Consider the following 25,122-nt stretch of genomic DNA (forward strand, 5'->3'; position numbering starts at 1 on the left):
ATGAACCAGGCATAAACCAGGTACCTTCACGAACATATTATTTATCCCTTCAGTCACCCTGTGTGCAAGGTGGTATCATAACTGCTTTGTAGATTGAGGAACCTGAGGACCGGAAAGATGACTTGAGGCGGCAGCCTCATTTAGCCAGCAAGTGAGAAAATGGGTGATGGTGAACTTCTGCAGCAAGAGGGGGCCGTTTTCAACATTTCTGTGAACTCAAGGTGTGTGCTTCGTCTAAATGGGTGGAGACACGTAGGAAGGCATAGTGTATACATCCATCAGCACATGAGTAGATTTTACTGAGTTTTTTTGTTTTGTTTTAAATCCGGAGCATTGTGTATTTGATCATTCTTAGAGATTCAGCCAAATTCACAGGTATTAAGTGTCACACCTAACCTAGCAATACAATACACAGCTGAAAGAAACCAGTCAGGTTTTCCCAATATCAGTTTCTTTTTATTTTCTGTTGTGCAACTCCAGAGGATTCAATAATGTCAATTTCTGATAAAGCTTTTGCTATTGATGAGTAAATTCCTCCATTAAAAAGATACAGTCTGCTAATTTGCTTATCATTGATATTGCAAGAGCATAACATTGAAGGGATGAGTAATGCATCTGCATATCTTGAAGGACAAAACTGACGTGTCCACCCACATGTGGATACCGTATTTGGTAAAAAGCAACTAAGGTAAAATTGCCTAAGGGCATGTAACTTGAGCCATAGCTTAAATTCAGGTGATACTGAACGTTGACACATCAGGATTCTTTTGTACACAGAGACGTGGATGTAGACCCACTGGTAGCTATTGCAAAGGCTCTGGATTTTGAGCTGCTGGATGAAATACCTGCAGCTGAACATCTGTTATGATGCAATTAAGCAGTGACTCAGTGGCGTGAAGGTTCAGTTTCGACGCATCAAGGACTCCTTTAAATCTGTCCACAAACCTCTCAACCAAAAGGAGAAGAGAAATATGTACAGATATTTGAGAGAGACTGGGTCCCAACATGCCTCTGCCTAGGCCGTCATGGGAACCCGGTTCTTTCTCTTGACTGAGACAGGAATTAACCTGAAGTACAAGAAACGTGGTTGGATGGGTGGTTAAAGCAGGGCCCAGACTTTGGTACAGTTTAGGTTATGGCAGCAGGGCTAGGGAGAGAGGTGGATGGATGATGGTAATGGTCTGTGTTTTTTTTCCTTTTGTCACTCAGATCCAGCTTTTATTTATTTATTTATTTATTTATTTATTTATGAGACAGAGTCTGGCTGTGTCGCCCAGGCTGGAGTGCAGTGGTGCGATCTCAGCTCACTGCAACCTCTGCCTCCTGGGTTCAAGCGTTTCTCCTGCCTCAGCCTCCTCAGTAGCTGGGATTACAGGCGCTTGCCACCACGCCTGGCTAATGTTTGTATTTTAGTAGAGACAGGGTTTTACCATGTTGGCCAGGCTAGTCTTGAACTCTTGACCTCAGGTGATCCGCCCACGTTGGCCTCCCAAAGTGCTGGGATTATAGGCATAAGCCACCGCACCCGGCCTTTTACTCTTCTTTCTGCTATTGCTTCGGCCCAATTAATAACTTAAAGCTGGAACATTGATGTCAGGTATGAGTAGGTCCAGGAAAATAGCTGTTGGCTCTGTTGCTTCAATTTTTTTTACTGTATACTTTGAAGAAGTAGTACTTTCTAGAACTTGTACTCAAAACTCAACGGACAAAACTTGGAAGGCTGTTGCTTATAATACGCTCTAGTTGATGCACCACAGCTGCCTGGCTGTGAGAATGGAGTAGCATGTACCTCTTAATTAGCCAAGAGTAGGTGTTGTGGATGAAGGCAGGATGACTTTTTAGAACCCATTTTTAGCTCTAAGATCTCTGAGGGAGCCATCAAATCCATCCACCTGTTCAATCAATATTCAGCCAGCAAGTGGGTGTCAAGGTGAGCAGCTTACAGTGCTGAGCACACTGGAAACACAGGTGTGTAAGGGACAGCCACGGTCTCAAATTACATTCTGAAAGGGAATACTAGGTAATTGATCCCAAACATGCAAATAACATTCCTTGGTCCTGGGATGTGGGGGAAGCGTTTTGGAGGAATTGACATTGATTGAAACTTTTTAAGTATGACCTGGATTAGATTATGAGATGATGGGTGCTTGGGAGTAGAGGTGTGTAGAGGGAGTCATGAAACCATGGAGGATGTTGGGGAATGGCTAGAAGTCTACTTGGGACATCATGCAAGTTTATTTTCCCCTTCCATTTCATTTGTTAATGCTTATTATAAGTTGGGGGTTTTGCCTTCTTTTTGTTAGCCAACATCCAGCTAATCTTGGCATAGGTCCAGGGAATCATGTGCTGCTTAGCAGCTGATGTTAGTTAAATGATCTTGGACAAGTGACTTGCATTTCAGTTCTCTTACTTGTTAGGGTTGTAGATCATCTGATAGATTTGAAGACCCCTGCAAATAAATGCATGGCCATTTACCGTGGTCACATTCATTTTACCGAATGTGCTCCCCCAAGGCTCTTCTGGGTAGATGTCCACTGCTAAAACACTAAGCATTTTTGGCTTCTCATACTTTGGGCTCACAAAATCAGTTCTGTGGGAAATCTAACAAGCTACCAAGGAGAGGGGAAGCAAAAGAAAAGGTATATGGATTCACATGCAAAGAGAGAAGGAAAGTAGGTCCCTACCTAGACTCTAACCCTGTGTTGGTGGTGGTGGTGATAATGGTAATAGCAGCCACTTCTTGATACTCCCCTTGTGCAAGCATTGTCCTAAGTACTTCGCAGTATTGATTCATATGCTCCTCATAGCATCCTTGTGTGGTAAGTGTTACTTCCATTGTGAAGATGAGGAAACTGAGGCACAAAGGAAGCTGTGCCCAAGAACAGTTAACTAGTAAATGGAGCCAGGATTCCAAGCCAGGCATTGTGCTTTGGGACTCAATTTTTAACAGTCTTGCTGTGCTGCCTCTTGAGCATTTTTCACCTGGTGCATTTGTAGATCCCACATTAGGATTTTGTTAGTACCCTGGGCAACCTTGATTTGGTGAAGGCAATTGTTGAGAGGTAGAAATTCCTGATCCTTTTTCAGTCTTAAAGGGTTTGCTTAGACTCTCACTCTTCTTTGGTGATGGTAACAAGGAGCAACATGGTGAATGTCATGTAAAATTCAAGCCTTGCCTTATCTTGAAGGACTTTGTTCCCTTTTCTTTGATGGTACTTTGGAGATTCCAGACTATAAAAGACTGAGCCGACAGTACAGACTCTTGATCTGTATTTTCCCAGTATTTGAAATTATTTGTAATGTACCCATGAGAACCTGGAATAAAGGTTACTGGCCCTGAAGTAGAATCTTGGATTTGAAAGTACAGTGTTCACTGCTGCAATGTTGAGCATTTGCTACACAGAGAATAACCTTGGAGAAATGTTCAAAGGTGGTGGCATTACCTAGGAACATGAAGTTAGACCAGAAAACCATATCTCAAGTTCAGATTCTTGGAGATTGCTGATTTTTCTTGACTTTAAATATTTTCAATTCTTTGAGCATTGGTTGGTGTTTTTAGGCTAAGTGGCCTTTTGTTCTGTGATGTCCCTCTGTGAATGAAATGGATAATCCCTGTTTACAGTTAGCTGCTGCCCCTGCTGCTGCTGCCAAGAATAAGTGAAGACTTCCAACTGCGATTTGCATTGCGTTTTCAGGCCACCTTTTGAGTTTCCCTACAGCAGATATAAGAACTGTTTCTAAGAGTTCATTCTTACTTGTTCAGCCTTACTTGTTGTATCCTAAAGCCACAAACTTGATTTTGCTCACATTCATTATGCTCCGTATTTGGCATCAGTGAGGCAAGTTATTTATATTTATTGTTTATACCCTGCCCACTTCCAGAAATTTGGCCTAGGCAAATTTGACCTAGGCAAGTGTCTCCTGATGGGGGGTGTGTGTGTGTGAGATAGTAATTCTGATGTGTGTGTCATGCTAATTCTGCCACTTCAAGAGTCCAGAATCATAAGATTTCTATAGGATTATTGGGTTGGTGAATGCTAGATTTATTCTCTTCTTTGCCCTCTCTCTCCAGGAAAAATCTGAGTATCTTTCTTAGGAATGCCTAACACTGCTAGACTGAAAGGTGCCATGTCACTGTTATATGTCTTTTTCCCAAGAAATTTTCTTTTGAGGGTGTTATAGAGAAGCCCTCTGGTATGAATGTATTAGGTTGGTGCAAAAGTAGTTGTGGCTTTTGCAATTAAAAGTAATGACAAGACTACAATTACTTCTGCACCAACCCAATACATGTTATATATTCCCATTTTGTTCTTTGCAGAATGAAGCTTCCTAGGAGTTTCTCTAGCTCATGACCTCCTTTACCTTCACTTTGAGTTGCAGTGTTCTTAGCTCGTAGAAGGAGCTTTGACAGCACATAGAATAAAGTATAACAGCTTCTGTTTGACCTGAGGCACCCCTCAGGTATAAGAGTGTCACCCAGAGATAGAATACAGTGCCAGGTTATCAACTACCATTTTTTGGGACTGATTCTCTGCTCATGTGTGACCATTATTTGGGGAAATTATATAATACCAAAAACCAGCAGTTTCTGAAAACACCTAAACTCCCCATCTTTCACACTCACCCATAGGGACCATGGCCCCCAGTGAGGGACAGTTCGTCTCCGTATTGGTAGCATTAGCGCACGTACTCACTATAGTTCTCTTAATACCTGAACTGTGGACGGACCAGATCCTCACTGAGCTGAAGACATTGGCATAGTAAGCGAGCCCAGCGTTGCTGTTTGGCCTTGCTTTTGAACTGGAAAGATATATTGCTGCATGGAGTTCTGAAAAGTACCTTTGTAAGTCCCAGGAACTCCTACTGACCTTTGGATTTAGGTAAAATGTAAGTCTTAGGAGAATTGATGAGAATGTAGGAACCAGTTTTAGCCAGTGCATTAAGACTAAAATGACTGTATTGTTTGTCAGGCTTTGCCAGAAAGTATAGTGAGAGAGAGAGAGATCCTAAAACTCTGAAAGCAAATAGCCCACAGCAGTTAACTGTATTGACTTTGGAAACAGGTTATAAACCCAGACCTCTGTGCTGAACTTGAATGGGTATTTCTTTTCTTCTTTCTGAGGGTAAAAGCTGCTGATGAGAACTGCTCTCTGGTGTTGCTAGGACAAACCTGTATGACCTTTATGTAAATAATTAACAGGGGAATATTTTCATTTACATTAAAACCATATATGAAAGAGATTTCCAGGCTGGCTCTGACAGCCTCTGGCCCCACTGGAGAAGGAAGCCAGCACTGAAAAAATTCAAGCTTCCAGTCACATGGAACCTGAGAATATTCTCTGTGACAGCAGTGGCTGTGAAGCTGTTTCTTTAAAGTAAAACCCCATTTGAAGGTTAGTCTGGGGTGACTTTACTGTTACGGAAGGAGTAGATTTTGCTTCTTGATCGGTTCGTTGAGTGGTAGAGGTTAAAGGTACAACTAACTACTAATATATGTGGAACTAAAAAGCGTCTGAAACTTGTAGCAAACCGGTAATATTTAGAGGCTTCTGCCCACTCTGGCTAGGCACCTTTATCTTGTATACCCATACCAGCTCTTCACATCCTGTTTGTTGAATACATAAAGAGCAGATTTATGCACATTATCAGGAAAACAATTCGAAGCACAGGTCTTGTGAATGGGGAAGACCACTAGCATTGCCATTAGCTACTTATTTGTGTGTGTGTTGGAGGGTGGATTCTAATTGAAGTATACTCATATTCTCACCCTTTAACAACAACAAAATCGCCAAAATCTTCCCTCTGGCATTGTTTATTGATAGAATGGGAAACTTACTGCTGGTAACTAGTTAATTCTGAAAGGGTTTGGATTTCTACTGTATACTTCCAAAAGTACAGGCCTAGGGGAGCAAGGTGAGAGACACACATAGCCAAAAATGTGTAAAAACTTTATTTTTTAATAAAAATTATAGGCCGGGTGCACTAGCTCATCCCTGTAATCCCAGCATTTTGGGAGGCTGAGGTGGGCTGATCACTTGAGGTCAGGAGTTTGAAACCAGCCTGGGTAACATGGTGAAACCCCATTTCTACTAGAAATACAAAAATTAGCCGGGCATGGTGGCACACACCTGTAATCTCAGCTATTTGTGTGGCTGAGGCATGAGAATCGCTTGAGTCTGGGTGTCGGAGGTTGCAGTGAGCTGAGATCACGTCACTGCACTCCAGCCTGGGCAAAAGAGCAAGACTTGGTCTTAAAGAAAAAGAAAAAATATATAAATATATTCTCTCTCTTTCTATATATATGTATATATGTATGTATATATAAAATCTCATACAACATGTTTTGAAATATGCATGCATTGTGGAATGGCTAAATTGAAAGTTAATACATAATACATTTAAATTAATACAAGTGTAGAATGGAAAACAAAGGGGTTGTGCGTAGTCATCAAGTACTTCTCATTAGCAAAAGCCCATTTCATTTGCTTAGAATTGAGGAGGAGGGGATGCTCTAAATTGAGGATTCTCCATAGGGGCTTCTGTGAGACACGATGCTGACTGTCCCACTTGCCCAGGACATGGGTATCCTTTGGTGCTGACAGCATTTGCTGTTGCTTTCCAAGGAATCATGGCTGACATTGAACTTCCACTGCCTCTGGGCTGCTTTGCTCACTCCTCTTAGGCAGGCAAGCTGACCCTTGGGAAGCTCAGCATTTGGCCTTCGTGCTTTGGTTTCTTTGCCCTTTTTCTTTTTTTTGGAAACTTTTATTTGTTCCGGGACCACTTTGAGGTTGAAGGTACAGCCCACAGTTTAAGAAAACTGTCCCAGACCTGAGCTAATAAAACGAGTAAAAGCCTTTTTCTCTTGTCATTACTACTTCCTCCTCACTGACTAATTAGCCAGCTGTAGCAGGTCTCATTAAACTTCATTAATCCTAAGCATCTGTCTGTAGGAACAGCCTCAAGATAAAAAGAGGAAGCTCCGCTAAACATTTTTGTTGCTGCTGCTAATTACCACAAGCTATGCTTTTTATTAATTAATGGCTCTGCTTGCCTCCAAATCCTATTGAAGAACTTTACCCATGCCAGACAACAGGCATTTCATTTTTTTTGTAGCAGCAGACATACTGCTCTGTGGTTTAGTACATGGGATACCTGTAAATTATCAGGGCCGAGAACAGGGTAGCTCTGGAAACCAAGGTAGAGAAAAAAATACATCTGGAAGTCTGGTTGTGTGTAACTTGAACTTGCTCAAAGCCTTCAGTTGACACTGATGCTTTTTAAAAACATGCAGTCATAAATTATTTCATCACTTTGCTCAAATACATGATGGCAAAACAATCACAAAGCTAGTTTTCTTGACTCACTGCTTCCAGGGTCTAAGAAAGCATTTTATAGCCAAGCGTGGTGGCTCACACGTGTAATCCCAGCACTTTGGGAGGCCGAGGCGGGCGGATCACGAGGTCAGGAGATCAAGACCATCCTGGCCAATACAGTGAAACCCGGTCTCTACTAAAAATGAAAAAAAAAAAAAAAAAAGCCGGGCGTGGTGGCGGGCGCCTGTAGTCCCGGCTACTCGGGAGGCTGAAGCAGGAGAATGGCGTGAACCCGGGAGGCAGAGCTTGGAGTGAGCCGAGATCACACCACTACACTCCAGCCTGGGCGGCAGAGCGAGATTCCGTGTCAAAAAAAAAAAAAAAAAAGCATTTTATTGGGGCGGGGTTGGTTGTGATGCCAGAGTGTAAAGGATGTTAACGGTGACACTTAAAAAGGAAAATGTCCATCTTGGTTCTGGTCTGGTGGTGCCTGAGAGCAGGGACTCCTTGAAGGTGCGAGATGAATTATACTCCTCCCAGGTGTCAGGCAGGGGAGAGAAGCACCCTCCATCTAGAGATAGGGAGGATTCTTTCTGATGAGGGCTTCTGCACTGAATTATGTTAAACTGCCGTTTCGGAATCGTCAGGAATTAAGGTTGCAGGATACCTTAAGAGATTTAATTCAGTGTGTTCCATTTAGGTTGGGGGGAAACTTACTCAGCATTCAGGCTTGAACCCCATTTCATATCACTTGGGGCCAAAGGTCCTTGCTAATGTAGAACTCTCTGTAGAGTGGTTGGAGCTGTGGAGTCAAACTGCTGGGACTGTGCTTGCTTCGTGACTATGGGCAAATCACTGAATTTTTCTAGGCTTGAGTTTGCTCTTACGCAAAATATGTCTTGTGGTAAGAGTGCCTACTTCACAGAGTAGTTGGGAGAACTGAGTTTTAATGAAGTGCTTAGAAGAGTACCTGGCCCTAGTAAACACTCAGTATAAACCCTGACTATAGGGGTGTACATGGAAGAAGATAATTTAATTCCTCTGTCATCTAGGACCATGCTGGAGCCCTTCCCACTTGTGTAGCTGAAGCACTGGTGGATCAACCCCCATTCGCCTCTGATCTTATTCCTGCAGCTGCTTGGTGATGTCCCCTGGACTCAGTTGTCAGCTCTGAAGCTTTGACCCCTTGACTCACCTCTGGTCAGTTGGTCCCACAGTGCTTTGCTTGATCCTCTCTGTTGCCACCTGTTCCCATGCAGTATAATTACCTGTTAAAGAGGCTGTTGTCAGTAAACTGTAAACTCTTTCTGCATCTATCCTTATTTCTTACTGCTTAGTAGAACAATTTAAAACCTTTTTAAGAATGGATTTGCTTTTCTTGTAGATGAAACCTGAGGTGTGAACCCCAGTAAATAAAGGGTATGAGATGGGAGCTTTTCTGACCAAAGTGCAGGTGAGAAGATACTTGGAGGCTGACCCTGGGCTTTGCTCTTTCTGCATCCCTTGCTAGGAACATGATTTGGAAACTGCTACCCCGGCATCCTGTAGACTTCAGTGTTTCTTCAGTGAATGTCACTTTTTAAAAATTAATATCCTCAGTGTCTCCATCTATTACAAGGAAGTATTAATGTTTGTTAGCCATATTATGCTTATAAATGCTATATAAAGTTAACTACCGATTTAGTATTCCCCAGAAGAAAGACATGAAAATTCAGGGTGGCATTTTATTTTAGAGTATTCATTGAAGGCAGCAGTACACATAGGACCTTTTGTGATGCCCCAGAAGAGTATGTTTTCCTCCAGTGAGTGCTCTTTTTATTCCTACTCATCAGTCCCAGACCCATTGGGTGAACCTCTATTCTCTTATCAAACAAAAAATCATTTCACATTTTTCCCTTAAATGGAAATGCTCTTTAAATTTTTCAAAATTAGTATGTGCTCCTAAAAACACAAAAACAGAAAATCAGTCGCGTATTGATAGAAATACAGAAGTGGAAATGCCTCCTGTCTTTGCTTCTACTCCCTTGAGAGAAAACAGTTAATAGTTTGGAAGATATCCTTGGATATCTTTTTATGCAGTTACTTATATTTAAACTTATATTTTCATAGGATCATACTGAATATATACACTGTTCTATAAGGGACTCTTGTATTCAGTAATATTATATGGCCACTTTCCCAAGCCTGTATGCTGTAGGTTTTACTTACTCTTTTTAATGCATACATACTCTTCTTTTATAAGGATATCCCATATTTTAGTTATTCAACCTACTAATGTATATTTAGTTTCTAGTCTTTTCTGTTTTGCTGTTGCTATTCTTTTTGACAATTTTTTTTAAATCTGTAGTGCACATTCTGTACATCTTCGTCTTCTTGCACAAGTATTTCTAGAAAACAGGTATCCATAGATGTGATTAGTAGATGGAGGAAATACATATTATAAATTTCAATATCGCTACCTACCTTCTCACCAACCACATGTGAGTGTCTAGTTTCTCCACGCCTTCAGTAGGTGAAAGGATTTGTCTTTCTTTTTTTTTTTTTTAATAGGGTTATAGTTTATTTTCACCTACTTCCACCTAGTCCTGAAAGTGGGGCCTCTGCTGTCTGCCACCCCAGCAGAACATCTATACGTTTCCAGCCCTTCCCACCCAGATTCAAGATTATTATCTTTATGGAGGCTGTTGAGAAGCAGCTAAGGTCATTATTAAACAATAAAATGCCCCTGAAGAACAAATCAGCTGGAGCAAGAAGCTTCCCAGGCTATGTCAAGGTAGCTGAACAGTAAGACTACTCCTGAGACAATATTGGCTTACTGTCTTCCTCCTTACAGCCAAACTGACAAAACTGCAAACAGCCAGGTCCCCACACCTTTTGGAAGCACCTGACTTTTTGGAGTGGGAGATAAAGCCTTGTGTGTAGGGACAAGGGAGAGATGGGGTGGGAGGCTTGCACGTGGATACATCCATGGATGTTATAAAGATCTGTATTCTGTTTTATGGGAAGAGGTTTGCATTTAAGTTTAGCAACACTCTGCAAGAGGTTTACTTTTCCAAAATAAATAGAACAACAGAAAAACAGATCTCCCATTTATGCCCTCTTGTTCAAAACTTTCCTTTTTCATTTGAAGAAAATTAAATTTAGACAGATGACCAGTTTTAAGCTTAGAAGATTCAGTATGACCCAGGCCGTACATTGTCTTGTATAAAAGTGTGTTTAAAGCTTTGGTTAGTGTTCCTATAATGCAAAATAGGGTTTGATTTAAAGTAACAACACAGGAACACTCTTGTGTTCTATAAACTGTCAACTGTCCTACCCTCTTCTGATCAGTGTGAGGGATCTTGTGGTGCCACCCTGCCTGTTGGGTAGTTATCGTGGGATTGAATCTGAGGTCATTTTCTCCTCCAGTTTTTCTGTCCTCCTTTATTAAAACAAGGCAATGTACACTGGGTACTTACAGGATTTGTCTGCCAAAACTCTGTAATATTTGGCTTTGAAAGAAATCTTGTGTAACCACTATGTGTGAGGTTGAAGAAAGCCACAAAGGAAGTTAGCAGAAGTGTTTTTCAGTGTTTAACCCTATGTGCAATAACTTTCTCTTTTACATGTTAAGATATCTTTAAAATAATTGAATGGTAGCTGAGTATCAATTATCTAATGCTGTGAACTCTCATGGAGTCAGAAATTACTCCTTACATATTTAAGGAGAGAACTCTTAATGCTTTTAGGTGTCCTTCCCAGTGTCCTTATATTAGTTACTCAGTAAGTGGTCGCTGTTGACTAACCCAAGATGAAAAAATGACAGGTGACCTTTATGGCTGAATGTTGGGTACTGGTGTTCTACCTGGAATAATTTTTCAGGCAGTGGAATAGTTGGCTGAGTTAAATATCTAACCATGGATTGGGTCAGCCTGTCATCTAGTAAATTACTTCCTGAATGAACAATACTCTGTGAGAAGTGAAATTTTGGGTTACACATTGGGGTATCACTTAGAAAATAGTACTAAACTTTAAAATTTAGTTTCAGGATTTTCTAAATCAGGGAGCAGCTTGTCAGTATAAAATTATACATTTTGTTTTTTAATCTTGTCACGGTCGTTCGTTACTTCTGAAATCCAAGTGTGGTTTGGAGACGACTTTACCCCACTGTTCCCCAAGCACACATTGGAAGTCCATGGCTTACTTGCGTAGACAACTGTGATTGTGGAGTTTGGCACTGGAATTGAGACAGTCGTATTTAATTTATCAATCTGTCATTTCAACTCTGAATGTTTCTACAGTGGGTTATGGTCACTGGCCAAAAAGGGTTTAGGTGACTAATGTGTAATGTTCTTCAGAACAGAAGCCAATTTTTAAATCCTTTTGTATTTATGTTCATTTATTTTTAAATATAATTTCTCTTCTCATTAAGTGGAATCTTGTCCTAATTCTATAGTTTCAAGTGATAACTTGGCAATGCTGTGGCTTTCTTTATTCCAAAATGCTAATCCTTTTCAGATAAATTTATACATGCTGCATAGCCTTATTTGGAGGACTTCTGTATCTTAGCTTATCTTAGATGGGAGCTTCCATAATTAATTCATTCAGGGATTGATTATTTTAGTCAGTGCTATACTGTCCACGCACAGTAGACAGCTTTGTGTGGTGGCTATAAGTCTTTGACTCCCTCTCTTTCTGGTCTGTATGTCTCTCTGGTTTAAAAGAAAAAATATCGCTCAGACCTTAGCTTTTTGGATTCAATGAATTACTGTTAACTTTGACATCCTCATTAAATAGGAGAGCTGTTGGAAACTGTCACGAGTGGCTGGAATTGGTACTGTTATCTTGTTGGCGACGTCAGCTTCTCTGGGCATCTGTGCAAAAACATTGAGGTAGAGCAGAATCCTCTTCTATCTTGAATGTCTGAAGATAATGTGACTTGTGTGTGTGTGAAAGAGTTCTGTTTTTCCCTCTTTGCCCTTTTTGTCCTTAAGAATTCTGGAAACCTGGAGTAGATTGAAAACCACAATAAGGAAGGGCCGGGGAGCACGTTATTTGATTTTTTAATAAACTGCCTCTGACTAGCTTACATACTCCATAGAACATTAAGGCTACTTTTTGTGTGTATTGCATGAAATAAGAAACATCGCAAATTTGAATTCCCTCTCAATACCTCTGCTTAATCCAAGGCTTCTACAACAAAAGCCTACCTTTAGCCCTTGAAAATGAAGTAGAGGATTTTATCTTTACTGGTGAATTTGTGTGCCACATGGTAGACTGGTGTAGAATGTAATATTTACTGCTTCTTTAATATTGCTTAGGAAAAATATCACACAGACATCTCCCTCCTCCATATGTTGCAATTATACTACTTTCATAAAGTCTTGAGTGTGCCTGTTAACGGTTGTTGCCCTTTAAAACATTCTTTTCTACTCAGTCTGTATTCGTGTTAACGTTCTGCCATTCTGTGTTAAGTTCTGCCGTTCTGTGTTAAGTTTAATAATTAAGTGTATGGTATCAATTTAGTTCTAAGCTTTTCCTAACTTCTAAGGGCATTGCAAGTTACTCTCTGCCCACCTTGAATTGAAGTCCCCTTCCATGGAGAACTGGGGGAGAAGAGGTAATGGTGTATGAAGTGTCCATCAAAGTAAGAACTGAAGAGCCTTCACCTTCTGGGAAGGGCTGGGAAGTTGGAAGATCAGGCATCAAGCTGTTCCACCCTTCTCATCCTTTGAAGGTGAGGGTGCAGCCTTGAGGTCTAGCCTGTGGTGATTACTGTAGTTTGTCCCTCCTGACAACTGGGGTGGCACACTGTGCATCTGATAAGTGAAGGTAGCCAGATAAATACCCGCTCCGCTGGGGAGTGGAGGGGGCCCCGAGTTCACCCTTTGACTGACCTGACATGTGGCAGAGCCTAGTAATATCACTTACCAGAAAATGCATGTGGTTACTGAGCATTAACCTGGCAACATATTCAGTAGCAAAATTTAAAATAATACCCAGTATGGTGCCTTGCCTTATTCATAGCAAGCACTTAGTACCTATTTGCTAAGCTGATTTTGATTTGAAGTAGAGTCTTAACAAATGGGATGTGGGATCAACAGTGTTATTATATTGAAATGTTTTAAACCAGGACATGCCAAACTTTTTCTGTAAAGGGCCAGATAACTGTTAGGCTTTGTGGGCCACATGGAGTCTCTATGGGGTATCAGCAGCATCCTCCCCTTCCTCTTCCTCCTCCTTTTAACCACCCTCTTAAAATGTAAAACCTGTGTAGCTCCCAGGCTACATAAGAAGAGGCTACTGGCTGAAGTTTGCTGACTCCTGTTTTAAATTAATCTTTTAACTCAATCTGAAGGAACTGACCAGACATGAATGGTTATGAGTTTTTTCTTCTTGTTTTGGGGAGGTAATGTCTTGTTTTCCTCAGGCAGTGTGGGATGGTGGTTGGAACTAAATAGATACCATCCCACACTCCCTGTGTGGGATGGAGTGCCTCAGGTGCTTTGGGATTCTTTAGGGTTCAGATAAATGTAGGCTCTAATTCTGGGTGTTTCTTTGCCAGCAGCATACCTTCGGGGGGATCCCAAAACCAGTCTGTGCCTCAGCCACCTCAGTTAGTTAGAAATAACAGGCTGTAATGAAGGAGGGAAAGTGAGTGAAGGTCCTAACACAGCATCACCAGTGCACGTCTGGGCTTACTTCAGCCTTTGCCCTAACTGATCAGTCATCCTGGCTGCAGTTCCTATCCTGTGGAGATGGAGAGTAGCAGGTTAACAGGCTCAGGATACAACTTGCTGTATGTGAAAGCGGTTTGGAAGTTTGCTACCCATTTTTAGTCAAATACGGTGAACAGTTACTGAGTATTTTATCACAAGGTCCTAATTCTGTTTTTTTACATTTGCTTTTTCCTCCTGGTTTTGGTACCTTACACTATTGGTATTTTTGTTTTATTTTTTAAAAATTATTTTTAATTTTTGTGAATACATAGGTGTATTTTAAAAATTATTTTTTAAATTTTTATGGGGCATGTAATGTTTTAATATAGGTATGCAATGCTTAATAATCATATCATGAAGAATGGGATATCCATCCCCTTAAGCATTTATCTTTTGTGTTACAAACAAGCCAGTTGTACTCTTAGTTATCTTTAAATCTACAGTTAACTTACTATTGATTAATTCACACTGGTTCCCACCTTAGCTCTCATCTTAGAAGAGGTGGTTGTGTTGCTTTGCCTCTTATTTTCAGAGAAAGCCCCCACCATAACCTCAGCTCCCTCCAGAGTCTTGGCTTCTTATGGATTGTGACTTTATGCAGCTCACCTTGACGTAGGACTGTGACAGAGGCAGGACCCTGGGGACAGAGCCTCATTTCTCAGTTATTGTGGGTCTCCTCTCAGAGGTTGTCCTTGCGATGCCTTGGTCTCCACGTTGGCAAACCGTGGTTGTGCCACTCAGAAGAAAGACCCTCTGGAAGCTGCAGGAGAGGCGGCCCAGCGGATGCAACCTGTAGGTGCCAGGTCATAGAGAGCTCATGGTGAGTTTTGTAGTCTGCCCATCAAACTGTACGCACTAGCAGGCAATTGCATATTTGCTTCACATGCATTTAGAGCAGAAATTTACATGTGTTTTGTCCATGAAGCAAGTTAAACAGTTAAGGAAACTATTTTAACTCAAGTTCTATTTTTATACAAATCAGCAAACGTGAATTTAAGGCCTTCAGACTAGTCCGTCACAGGGAGGACTTCAGTCAAAAGATTAGTTTCCTTCCTCTTGCTGCCTCAAGATAACAGTTGGATTCTCTGTTATCAATACAGCCAGCTGCCTGTTTCCGGCTTCCTGCTCTGTGTATTTTGCATGTTACTCATGGGAAATGATTTATTTATTTTTTCAAGCTAAGGCACATAGGGGGACTCCACCCTACCACTATTCTTTTGTTTTGAGTTAGGATCCTTTTTTATTCTTTAAAACAATTCAAGAATTGAATTTTAATAGATAAATTGTTATAGTTGGTATAAATTAAGTATTGTGACAATTGGCCTGTTTGGGTCATGTTTAAATAATGTTGTAATATGTTACAATAATGTCCTAATCACACTCTTGTGTATTTTGCAACTTCACTTTACCGCACAGGTATGTGGTGGCAATTGCCCAAAGGTAAAACAAGCAAACAAAAAATGAAATTTGTCAACATTTTCGGTTGGCTCTGGACCCATTTTAATCTGAACGACAGCACTACAAAATTGCATTTTTATCCATATTTCAGACATTGAGGAAAAATTGCAAGAAACAATTCAGCTGTCAAATATTTTTAGTGCTCTACGGTGACAACATTTAACTGCCTAGGGCCTGTCTTTGTGATTTGAAATTTCCCTCCTCCTCAACAATTTCAGTGAAACCACCACCACTACCACCAAGGTTTATTGAGAAACTAGTCACTGGGCACTGGAGGTTTGCTGATTCATTCAACAAATGTTTATTGTGCACCTACTTTATGTCAGGTATATACTAAAGTTCTAAACAGGAATAGGATCGGGCCTTTGCCTCTGACCCAACTGCAGGTTAATTGAAGAGACAGGACACAAGATGTATAATAAAAAGATAAGAGACCACATTGGTAGAACTAATCTTGGCTGGATCTTAAAGGAAGGGTAATAGAAAACTGCCTTCCAGGTTAGAAGAATGATATAAGCAAAGATGGGGAAAAGCAGCGTGCAAAGTGAGAGTTCAGAGCATGAGAGTAAGACCTGTTAGGTTGGAACAAAAGACGGTGTGTCAGGGAAGTTCCCAGATGAAGCTGATGTCTTAGGAGAGCCCGTTTGGGAGTTTAAATGCCAGACTCAGAGATTTGGACTAGAGATTTGGACTGTCTTCTGGATAGCTGGGGTCCATTGAAGGTTTTGGTGCAGTGCTGCAACTTTGAAAAACCACTATTTGAGGAACATGACTGTGGTAGTGATGTTTAAGGTGGATTAGAATTGGAAGAGAGGCACAAGGCAGGGGAGTTCAGGTGGGGTCTGAAACCACCCAAATTGTGGTGAGCTTTGTTCAAAACACACAAAAATACATTGCCAAAATTATTCTCTTAGCAACTGATACTGTACTTCTTTGTAATGTCTTTTTGTTATTTTTTAACTTTTTATTTTGTATCCCCAGCTAGATTTCTAGTTCATTGAGGGTAAGAGACTTTATCTTAGACCCAGAGTTCTAGGTACAGTATGCGCTTTGTAATATTGAAGCTCACGAATACCCTCAATTTCAGATTAGTCAGCTAACACAGTATTACCGATTTAAATAGTGGGGATATGTTCATGGGAGGATTGCTTCCTCTCCTTTGGATTTCTTCTTAGCTTCCATCCCTGTAATTCCTTTCTCTCTTACTTTGAACCCAGATCTACACCTAACTTAACTATATGTCTGTGCAAAGCAAAAACTACACGATTGCCGTCTCTTACTTAGGGGGTAGGCCATTATCTTAGCACAACTGAAGAGCCTGATAGAAAATATTATTGGGTTATACCTGCAGGTTCAGACTACTTGAAAAGTAAAAGGAAGATTCCATCTGTTAAGCCAGGTATAAATTCAGTCTTTAGGGGAACAATGAATAGGGTCTTTTGACAGTTCCTGATTCTATATTAACCTTTTTTTCTGTCCAGGGATGTTCCATGCCTTCAGGCTTTCCTTCATTCCTGGCTCCCATCCCTTTCCATAACCAGAACTGTGGCATATGGTGAATATAGTTGTGTTTGGCACTCTGTGCTGAGGGTATTGCAGAAAGATGCCGTACAATCATTTCCATCATGCAATGCCCTTCTGCTCATCAAAGCTATTTCTGTATCCTGTAACTTGACTCATGCTAACACAGTGTTCATTTTTTTGGTTATAGCAAATTCTCCAGAGTAAATAAATATGGGGCTGGGTGCAATGGCCCACACCTGTAATTCCATCACTTTGGGAGGCCAAGGTGGGAGGATCACTTGAGACCAGGAGTTTGAGATCAGCCTGGGCAATATAATATAATGAGACCCTATTTCTACCAAAAGAAAAGAAAAGAAAAGAAAAAGTTAGCCAGGTGTGATGGTGCATGCCTATCTGTAATCCTAGTTACTCTGGAGGTTGAGGTGGGAAGATTGCTTCAGCCCAGGAGTCCAAAGTCACAGTGAGCTGTGATCACACCCCTGTACTCTAGCTGGGGTGACAGACTCCTTCTCTAATAAGTTCGTTGGTTAATTAATTTAAAAATATAAAATAAAAAATTATATGGAAGCATTACAGCCTTTCAATATTTATCACAGTCATTCCCTAAGAAGAAAAGAAGTAGGTGTTATGCTTCTAGAAGAGGATGGTGATGGAGAGGATATTCACAGCCCTTTGTTTTAACCATTAAGCAAATGTGTTTCTCAGTACCTTTTTTTCCTTTTTCCTTTTCTTTTTGTTTTTTTTTTTTTTTTTCCTGAGACGGAGTTTTTCTCCTGTCACCCAGGCTGGAGTGCAATGACGCCATCTGGGCCCACTGCAACCTCCACCTCCCGGGTTCAAGTGATTCTCCTGCCTCAGCCTCCCGAGTAGCTGGGATTACAGGCATGCGCCACCATGCCCAGCTAATTTTGTATTTTTAGTAGAGATGGGGTTTCACCATGTTAGGATGGTCTCGAACTCCTGACCTCAGGTTTTCCACCTGCTTCAGCCTCCCAAAGTGCTGGGATTACATGCATGAACCACTGCACCCGTCCACCTCATCCTTTTTTTCTAATACATCTGAGAATTTCAAGTTGCTTGTCAGAAACCAAACAACAAAAGAGAGTGAATCTCAGCACATGACAGGAGAAGGTGTAGCTATGCATTTTAATCCCTCTTGCCTGACTGGAGTGGGAGAGACAGAGCCAAGGACCTCACTACTACTGGCTGGTGACACTTAGCAGCGCTTAACCCCACTGAGCCTTGGGCTTTGCTGGAGATAACTAGCGCCCCACCTACCTGATAGTTTGCTGTGAAGATGTAGTGAGCTTTGAGAAAGTATGAAGTGCTATTCAGATGCATGGCAATGTTATTGCAGACACCATCTTACAAAATTCTGTCTGTAGGAAGGAGCACCATACTAGGATTTCCCTTATAATTTACTGCTTCTGGGAATCAGAATCTGATGTAAATGTTGCCACTCACTTGAGGGTGGGTTTCTTGACTCAGTAGTTCTCATTGACAGTAGTTGGCTAATTTATTTATCTCTGAGCCTGTGGAACTACAGGCTGAGCTGGTTGGGTCTTTACACTCAGAACCACTTCAGGTTCCTAGGTTCTTGGGGCTCCAAGGACATTTTGGTAGAATTTGTGGTCCTGAGAAGCTTATTTTGAGACCATTGTTAGGAGCCCTTCTTTCTGTCTCCCACCCCTGTCATGTCACAGAGACGGCCTCACTACGCTTCTCCCATGGAGGGCTGCTGGTTCTTTTTGTCCTTTTTTCACTTAGTTTTCCGCTTTCCTCCCTGGACTGCCAGAGCTGCAGCTACCTTGAGTCCTGGGTTGTGTTGGTAAGTAAGTGATGTCCAGGCTGCTTAGAGGTGGGGTCCTCAGGCGTGATCTTGGATCCCACTTGTACCACATTGGACAGCATCGCAAAGAGAGGATGGTGGGAAGTGTTTGAACCTGAAGGCCTTTATGTGGAGAAGTAAGACCTATTCTGCATACTCTGAAGGTAGTACAAGCCTTACTGGGCCATAGAGACAGGCCTAGTCTTGATGAAGACACCATCCCAACAGATGGAGAGTTACCCAGTAATGCAGCAGACCCTTTACAAAATAAGGACTTTCCTTAGGATGGTGAGATGATGGGTGATTCTAAGTCTTGTATCACGGAAACACTTTTTTTGGTTTTGTTTTTTGTTTTTTGTTTTGTTTTGTTTTTTGAGACAGAGTCTCACTCTGTCGCCCAGGCTGGAATGTGGTGGCGTGAACTCAGCTCACTGCAACCTCCACCTCCCAGGTTCAAGCAGTTCTCCTGCCTCAGCCTCCTGAGTAGCTGGGATTACAGGCGCGCACCACCACGCCCAGCTAATTTTTGTATTTTTAGTAGAGACGGGGTTTCACCATGTTGTTCAGGCTGGTCTCGAACTCCTGACCTCATGATCCTCCCGCCGGCCTCCCAAAGTTCTGGGATTATAGGCGTAAGTCGCTGCATCTGGTGGAAACACTTTTTTAAATGTTGTGAATGAGGCATTATTGCATAGTGAGTGAGGACCCAGGCTCTGGAGCCAGCCTGCCTGGAGAGTTGTTAGCTGCTAACAACTCTCATGGGCAGTTGTGGGGATTATAAGTGCAGTTAGCCCTCCGTATCTGCAGATTCCTCATTTGTGGATTCAGCTGACAACAGATCGAAAATATTTGGAAAAAAATTAACAATACAATAGAACGTAATACAAATAAGATGCAATATGACAACTTACACAGTACTTACACTGTATTTGTTATAAATAATCTAGAGATGATCTAAAGTATACAGGAAGATGTATGTTGGTTATAGGCAAATACTATACCATGTTGTATAAGGGACTTGAGCATAAGAGGTTTGGTTTCTGAGGGAGGTCCTGGAACAAATTCCCTGTAGCTACTGGGATTAGATACTGAAGGACGACTGTGCCTGGGACATAGTAAGTGCTCAGTGAATGCTATAATTATATTTTAATAAAAAAGAAAAAACAAGTCATTTTCTTTCCATACAACTATTAAACAACCTTCTGCCACACATACAATTTCCTCATGTTCTGGACTTTTTTTTTTTTTTTTTTTTGAGGCCGAGTCTCGCTGTGTCGCCCAGGCTGGAGTGCAGTGGCTCGATCTCGGCTCACTGCAAGCTCCGCCTCCTGGGTTCCCGCCATTCTCCTGCCTCAGCCTCCCGAGTAGCTGGGACTACAGGCGCCGCCACCACGCCCGGCTAATTTTTTTGTATTTTTAGTAGAGACGGGGTTTCACCGTGTAAGCCAGGATGGTCTCGATCTCCTGACCTCGTGATCCGCCCGTCTCGGCCTCCCAAAGTGCTGGGATTACAGGCTTGAGCCACCGCGCCCGGCCATGTTCTGGACTTTTTAAATAGCTGGCCCAGGTGTTGAAGAAGGGATTTTTTGAAAGAAAAGTAGGTAAGTTCTAAAGCTTGTTCAGTCCTGAGATTTTATGATTCCATGACCCTCTGGTAAGTTTCTTTTTTTGAGACAGAGTTTTGCTTTTGTTGCCTAGGCTGGAGTGCAATGTCACAATCTTGGCTCACTGCAACGTTTTTCTCCTGGGTTCAAGCAATTCTCCTGCCTCAGCATCACAAATAGCTGGGATTACAGGCCCACCTGGCTAATTTTGTATTTTTAGTAGAGATGGGGTTTCACCATGTTGGTCAGGCTGGTCTCAAACTCCTGACCTCAGGAGATCCACCTCTCAGCCTCCCAAAGTGCTGGGATTACAGGCATGAGCCACTGCACCTGGCCAGTTTCTTAAATGATTTGAATTAATGAGACTATTTCTTTGCTGGAGAAAAGGAGAAGGAACTAATTTAGAGCAGTTACAACACTCTGGACATTTTGGCATGCACTTTATCTCCCCATGTTTGGTGCTGGGCAGTCTTTAGATGAGTCCTTATAGTATGTAAGTTTAGTAAACTGCGGGAGGGTAGAGGGGGCAAATACAGCTGAGAGATACCCCCAGAGGGCAAGGGCACAGAAGTGCTTGTTCCTTGGAGGCACCACTTACCAAATTTGGGGCAGGGCTGGCTGGGAACCTACTCAAAGGTTTACCTGCATCACCTTCTTGGGGAGGACTTGATAACAGCAATACAAGGCTCAGAAATGGTAAAAGGAGAATGGAAATGGTGTGAGGCACAGAAGTGCCCACCTCCCATCGCCCAAACCCAGCCCGCCCCGCTGCTGGTGCTCCCTGCTGCTGGTGCTGCTGCTCCTCTGCCCTGCAAAGGGCGTGCCCTTGGTGGCATGAGTGGGCCTGAAGGCAGGGCATTTCTGCTGCTTTCGAGCTGACCTGCAGATCATCAAAGAGAATGATGAAAGAATAGCAACCCAACTTGGTGGGGGCGCTCTCTGGGGAGTGTATTCCAAGATTTCTCAACCTTGCACTGCTGATATTTTGGGCCGGATAATTCTTTGTTGTGGGAGCCATCCTGTGTACTCTAGGATGTTTAGCAGCATCCTGAGTTTCTACCCTCTAAATGCCAGTAGCATCTACCCCTGAATCGTGACCATCAACAATGTATGCAGACATTGCCAAATTGCTAAATGTGCCGAGGAATCAAAATTGCCCCTGCTGGAGAACGTTGGGTCTAAATAACCAAACCAGTATGGAGCTTGTAAGTGCTACCTTCTTGTATCACCACGGTTGCTTCATGCTCATAGGGCTGGAAGTCGGCTCACTGCCCTCTGCTGCCCCAACACCTCCTCACGCGGCTAGCCCCAGTCACAGCAGCTTGAGCTTGGAAGCACTCCTGGATTGCCTTTCATCATCCGTGCCAAGGGCCTCGTGCTCCTCCTCAGACGTCTGGCCCATCTCCCCCAGTCTTCCTGGGTGGGGAGTGCAGGGGTGATGTCATTGTGCCTTCCCAGGAAGGCTAGAACAAAGGAGGGAGTCCCCAAGGACACGCAGCCTCATCCTCTACTGAGCCACCGAGTGGATTTCTTTTCCCCTCTGTCTCCCTCCTTCTGGCTTCAGAAGTATTTGCTGTTCACCAAGCGCTCCATTGTAAGAGGACACGCTCGTTGGCTGGGGCTTTGTGTGTCTCTGTTGAGTCCTTTTCCTGCCCCTCTTGTGTTATGAGGGTGTTGATTCTGGTCTGGTCCCTGGATGGAATCTTCTATGTCTTTTCCAGTGTGAGGGTGTAAACATGAGGAACTTAGACCCTGCGTGATTTTTCCAGCACTCTTGCACTTCCCGGGGCCTGCTCCTGACTCTGAGGAGAGTTAAAAGGGAGGGGAACAGGAAGAGAGGGCAGGAACGCAACAGCTTATTTTTTTATTTTTGACATCTCTTCCCCCTCTTCTTTCCTCACATCTACCTTGAGATTCTAAGAACCGTGGTAGCCCTGGGGAACCCTCCCAGCACAGATCTCAGTCTGTTTCAGCTCTGTTCTCTGCACCCACCCATGACCCCTCCATTTGCTTCTCTGTGGGGAGGAGGATTGGAGTTGGGCTGTAACTCTTTAGGAGAGGGCACTAAGGAAGTCTACTGACTGTTGTTTCTGGCAAATCCTCAGAGTTTCCTTGTAAAGGAAGCTGTTAATTTAAAACCTGAAAGAAGTTGGGGTGCTCCTTTAGTGAGTGATTCACCCAAAAGAGTGACAATTGGCTGAGGAACACATTTTGTGCTCGTTTATTTAGAAATACTTTAATCCAAGCAGGTTTTCATTTTGATCTTGCTCCCTTGCTTCATTAAAGACATTTTCTGACTCCAGTATAACGCATAAAGGATTTTATAATTCACAAAAAAATTTGTTAACCCTAAATACATATAAACTAGGAGTTAACTTGCCTCCTCGATAAGAGGCCATCTGTGAAATGCACCATATGTATTCTGCTCTAGACCTGCTCTTTCAGAATGGCCAAGCTTAGCCCCAGAATTACAGCTCCTGAGTCACTGTAGTAAAGTTGCCACCCATCACAATGATTGCATGATCAATAATGCATGTGGTCTTTTCTGTAGGACCTGTCATGATGTTATTGGTGCAGCTGCTTCTCCACTGCAGCCTGCCCCTCACTGTCTTTTTCTCCTTCCCCTAATCCTGTCCTTTTTGATCCTGTGTTTCTGGTTGGCCTTTGTCTCTGGGGAAGGGCCTTCTTTCTGTCTGGATGGGTAGTTCCTTTTTGGGAAAGGCAGGACCTCAAGGAGCCGCTGACTGTAGCAGGTGGCCGGGGATCTTGGCAGGTGCCCCAGTTGACTCTCCTGCCAGGTCGGCAGCTGTAAAACCTCAACCAATGTCATCTCTGCCTCATTCCCTCCCTGTGGTGGGTGGTGGAGTCAGTTCAGCAAAGCCTTCAGACAGACCTTCCTGAAGGGCTGTTTGCTCTCCTTCTGGCCAACCTGAGAACCCAGTACTCTCAGGCTACTGGGCACATGCCTTATTAGCAAGGGTGGCTTTTTAGTTGTTACCCTGCCCAGTGGTTTTGAAATACATGCCAAATTGTTGAGCTATCTGTTTTTTTTGTAGATTCATGCATAGTCATTTTTGTGGTTTGGGTTTGCACTAGGAGTAGGTTTTAGATTCTTGGCATAAATTCATACTGGTGGAACTAGATATAGGGTATGTAACATAGAGAGCAGAGTCAGGAGTATGAGTGGCTGGGTCCGGGGCATATTCTGTGGATGTCTGTTGAAGGTCTTCAGCGACCTATGTTTCGAACATTCTGCAGAGGCAAGAAGTTTGAAAGCCTGTTTGTATGGTATGTGAAGGCCAGTTCTGGGCAAATATGTCTAGAGTTTTATACTTTAAATTGGACATAATTTGATCACTGAGCCTTGAAAAACGTGTAACACTGTTTCCTGGATGACTTGAATGTACAACAATCACACTTTAGACCATAAATCAACAGTTGCCTTTTCAGCAAAGGATCACAATATGGAGATTATAGTTTTCTTCTCCTTTTATAGAAGAGAACATTGAATCCTCTGTTGAATCACATTTTTGTTGAAACCCTGGGCCCAGACCCTGCTTTCCTGTTGCCTGCAATGTCTTTGCATTCTACCATGTTGCCTGCCATTTTCTTTGTTGTTTTTGGTGTGTGTGACTGAGCAGGTGAAGGGGGTCATTGCAAATCAAGGTCATGAGTGAATTTACCTTTTCCAGTGTTGCCCAATCCTTTGTAGATGAGGGAAGCAGTTTTCTGCCGTCTCTTGAGATTTCCTACCCTACACCCTTTCATATACCCACCTTTTGGAGGAATAATAGCTGTAACATGTACGTTGGAAATTTTACCAGTCAAGTATTATGGTATAGGGCAAGACTGCAAAGGACCTTGTTGTCATCTGCATCCTGCTGCCTCTTCAGCAGGGATGGGAGAAAAGAAAGAGGAGCAAAGGATATTCTGCTGGCAACGGGCCTGGGCGCTCACATGTTTAAGGACTGGACAGTTCCTACGCAGATGCTCCTTGACTTATGAGATTATATCCCAGTAAACACATCGTAAAGTCAAAAAATTGTAAGTTGAACCATCAGTAATCAGTGTTCTTTCTCAAAGATATGACCGCAGTTAAGGGGTGCTAAGTAGAGGTGTCCTTGGAGTTCAGTTTTGCTGACCTTCCTCTGGCTGGGGTCTTGTGGCCCTGCTAGCATGTGCCTGCTCCTGCCAATGTGTGGTCAATGGTAAAACAAGTTCTGCTCTGCTTGCAGATGAGCGTGAAGCCGTACAGAAGAAGACCTTCACCAAGTGGGTCAATTCCCACCTTGCCCGGGTGTCCTGCCGGATCACAGACCTGTACACTGACCTTCGAGATGGACGGATGCTCATCAAGCTGCTGGAGGTCCTCTCTGGAGAGAGGCTGGTGAGTGGGGATCTTAGGAAGCGCCGTGCATTGTAGGTGGGAAAACATTTTTGAAAAATCAAATGTGGACTTGTCTCCTGTTGAATTCTGCAGTAAATGATTGATAGTTTTGAGGAGAATCTTGAGAAGTGAGTTGAGCGCTTCACAGAAATCCTTAGTGTCACATTCCGAGCCTGGGTGATGTTCTTGAGCTGTAATAAAACCGCTTCGTTCTGGTAATTTGCAAGATTGCCACCTTTGGTCAGAAAGAACTTGGCTGGGGTCCCTGTTAAACAGGGCATGGTGCTGGAATTTGAAGGGCCAGGCT

The 25,122-nt window shown here is 42.7% G+C and overlaps 1 protein-coding gene across 3 annotated transcripts in view; it reads left to right on the forward strand.

Moving 5' to 3' along the window:
* SPTBN1 (spectrin beta, non-erythrocytic 1) overlaps positions 1–25,122 on the forward strand; it is a 211,549-nt gene that overhangs the window by 116,697 nt on the left and 69,730 nt on the right. For all 3 annotated transcript variants that reach the window (XM_025354672.1, XM_025354674.1, XM_025354675.1), the window contains one exon: positions 24,664–24,815. In XM_025354672.1, coding sequence (XP_025210457.1) covers positions 24,664–24,815 — 152 coding nt within the window. The remainder of the gene's footprint in view (positions 1–24,663; positions 24,816–25,122) is intronic.

The sequence above is a fragment of the Theropithecus gelada genome, chromosome 13 (assembly GCF_003255815.1).
Source record: "Theropithecus gelada isolate Dixy chromosome 13, Tgel_1.0, whole genome shotgun sequence".
Taxonomy (NCBI): Eukaryota; Metazoa; Chordata; class Mammalia; order Primates; family Cercopithecidae; genus Theropithecus; species Theropithecus gelada.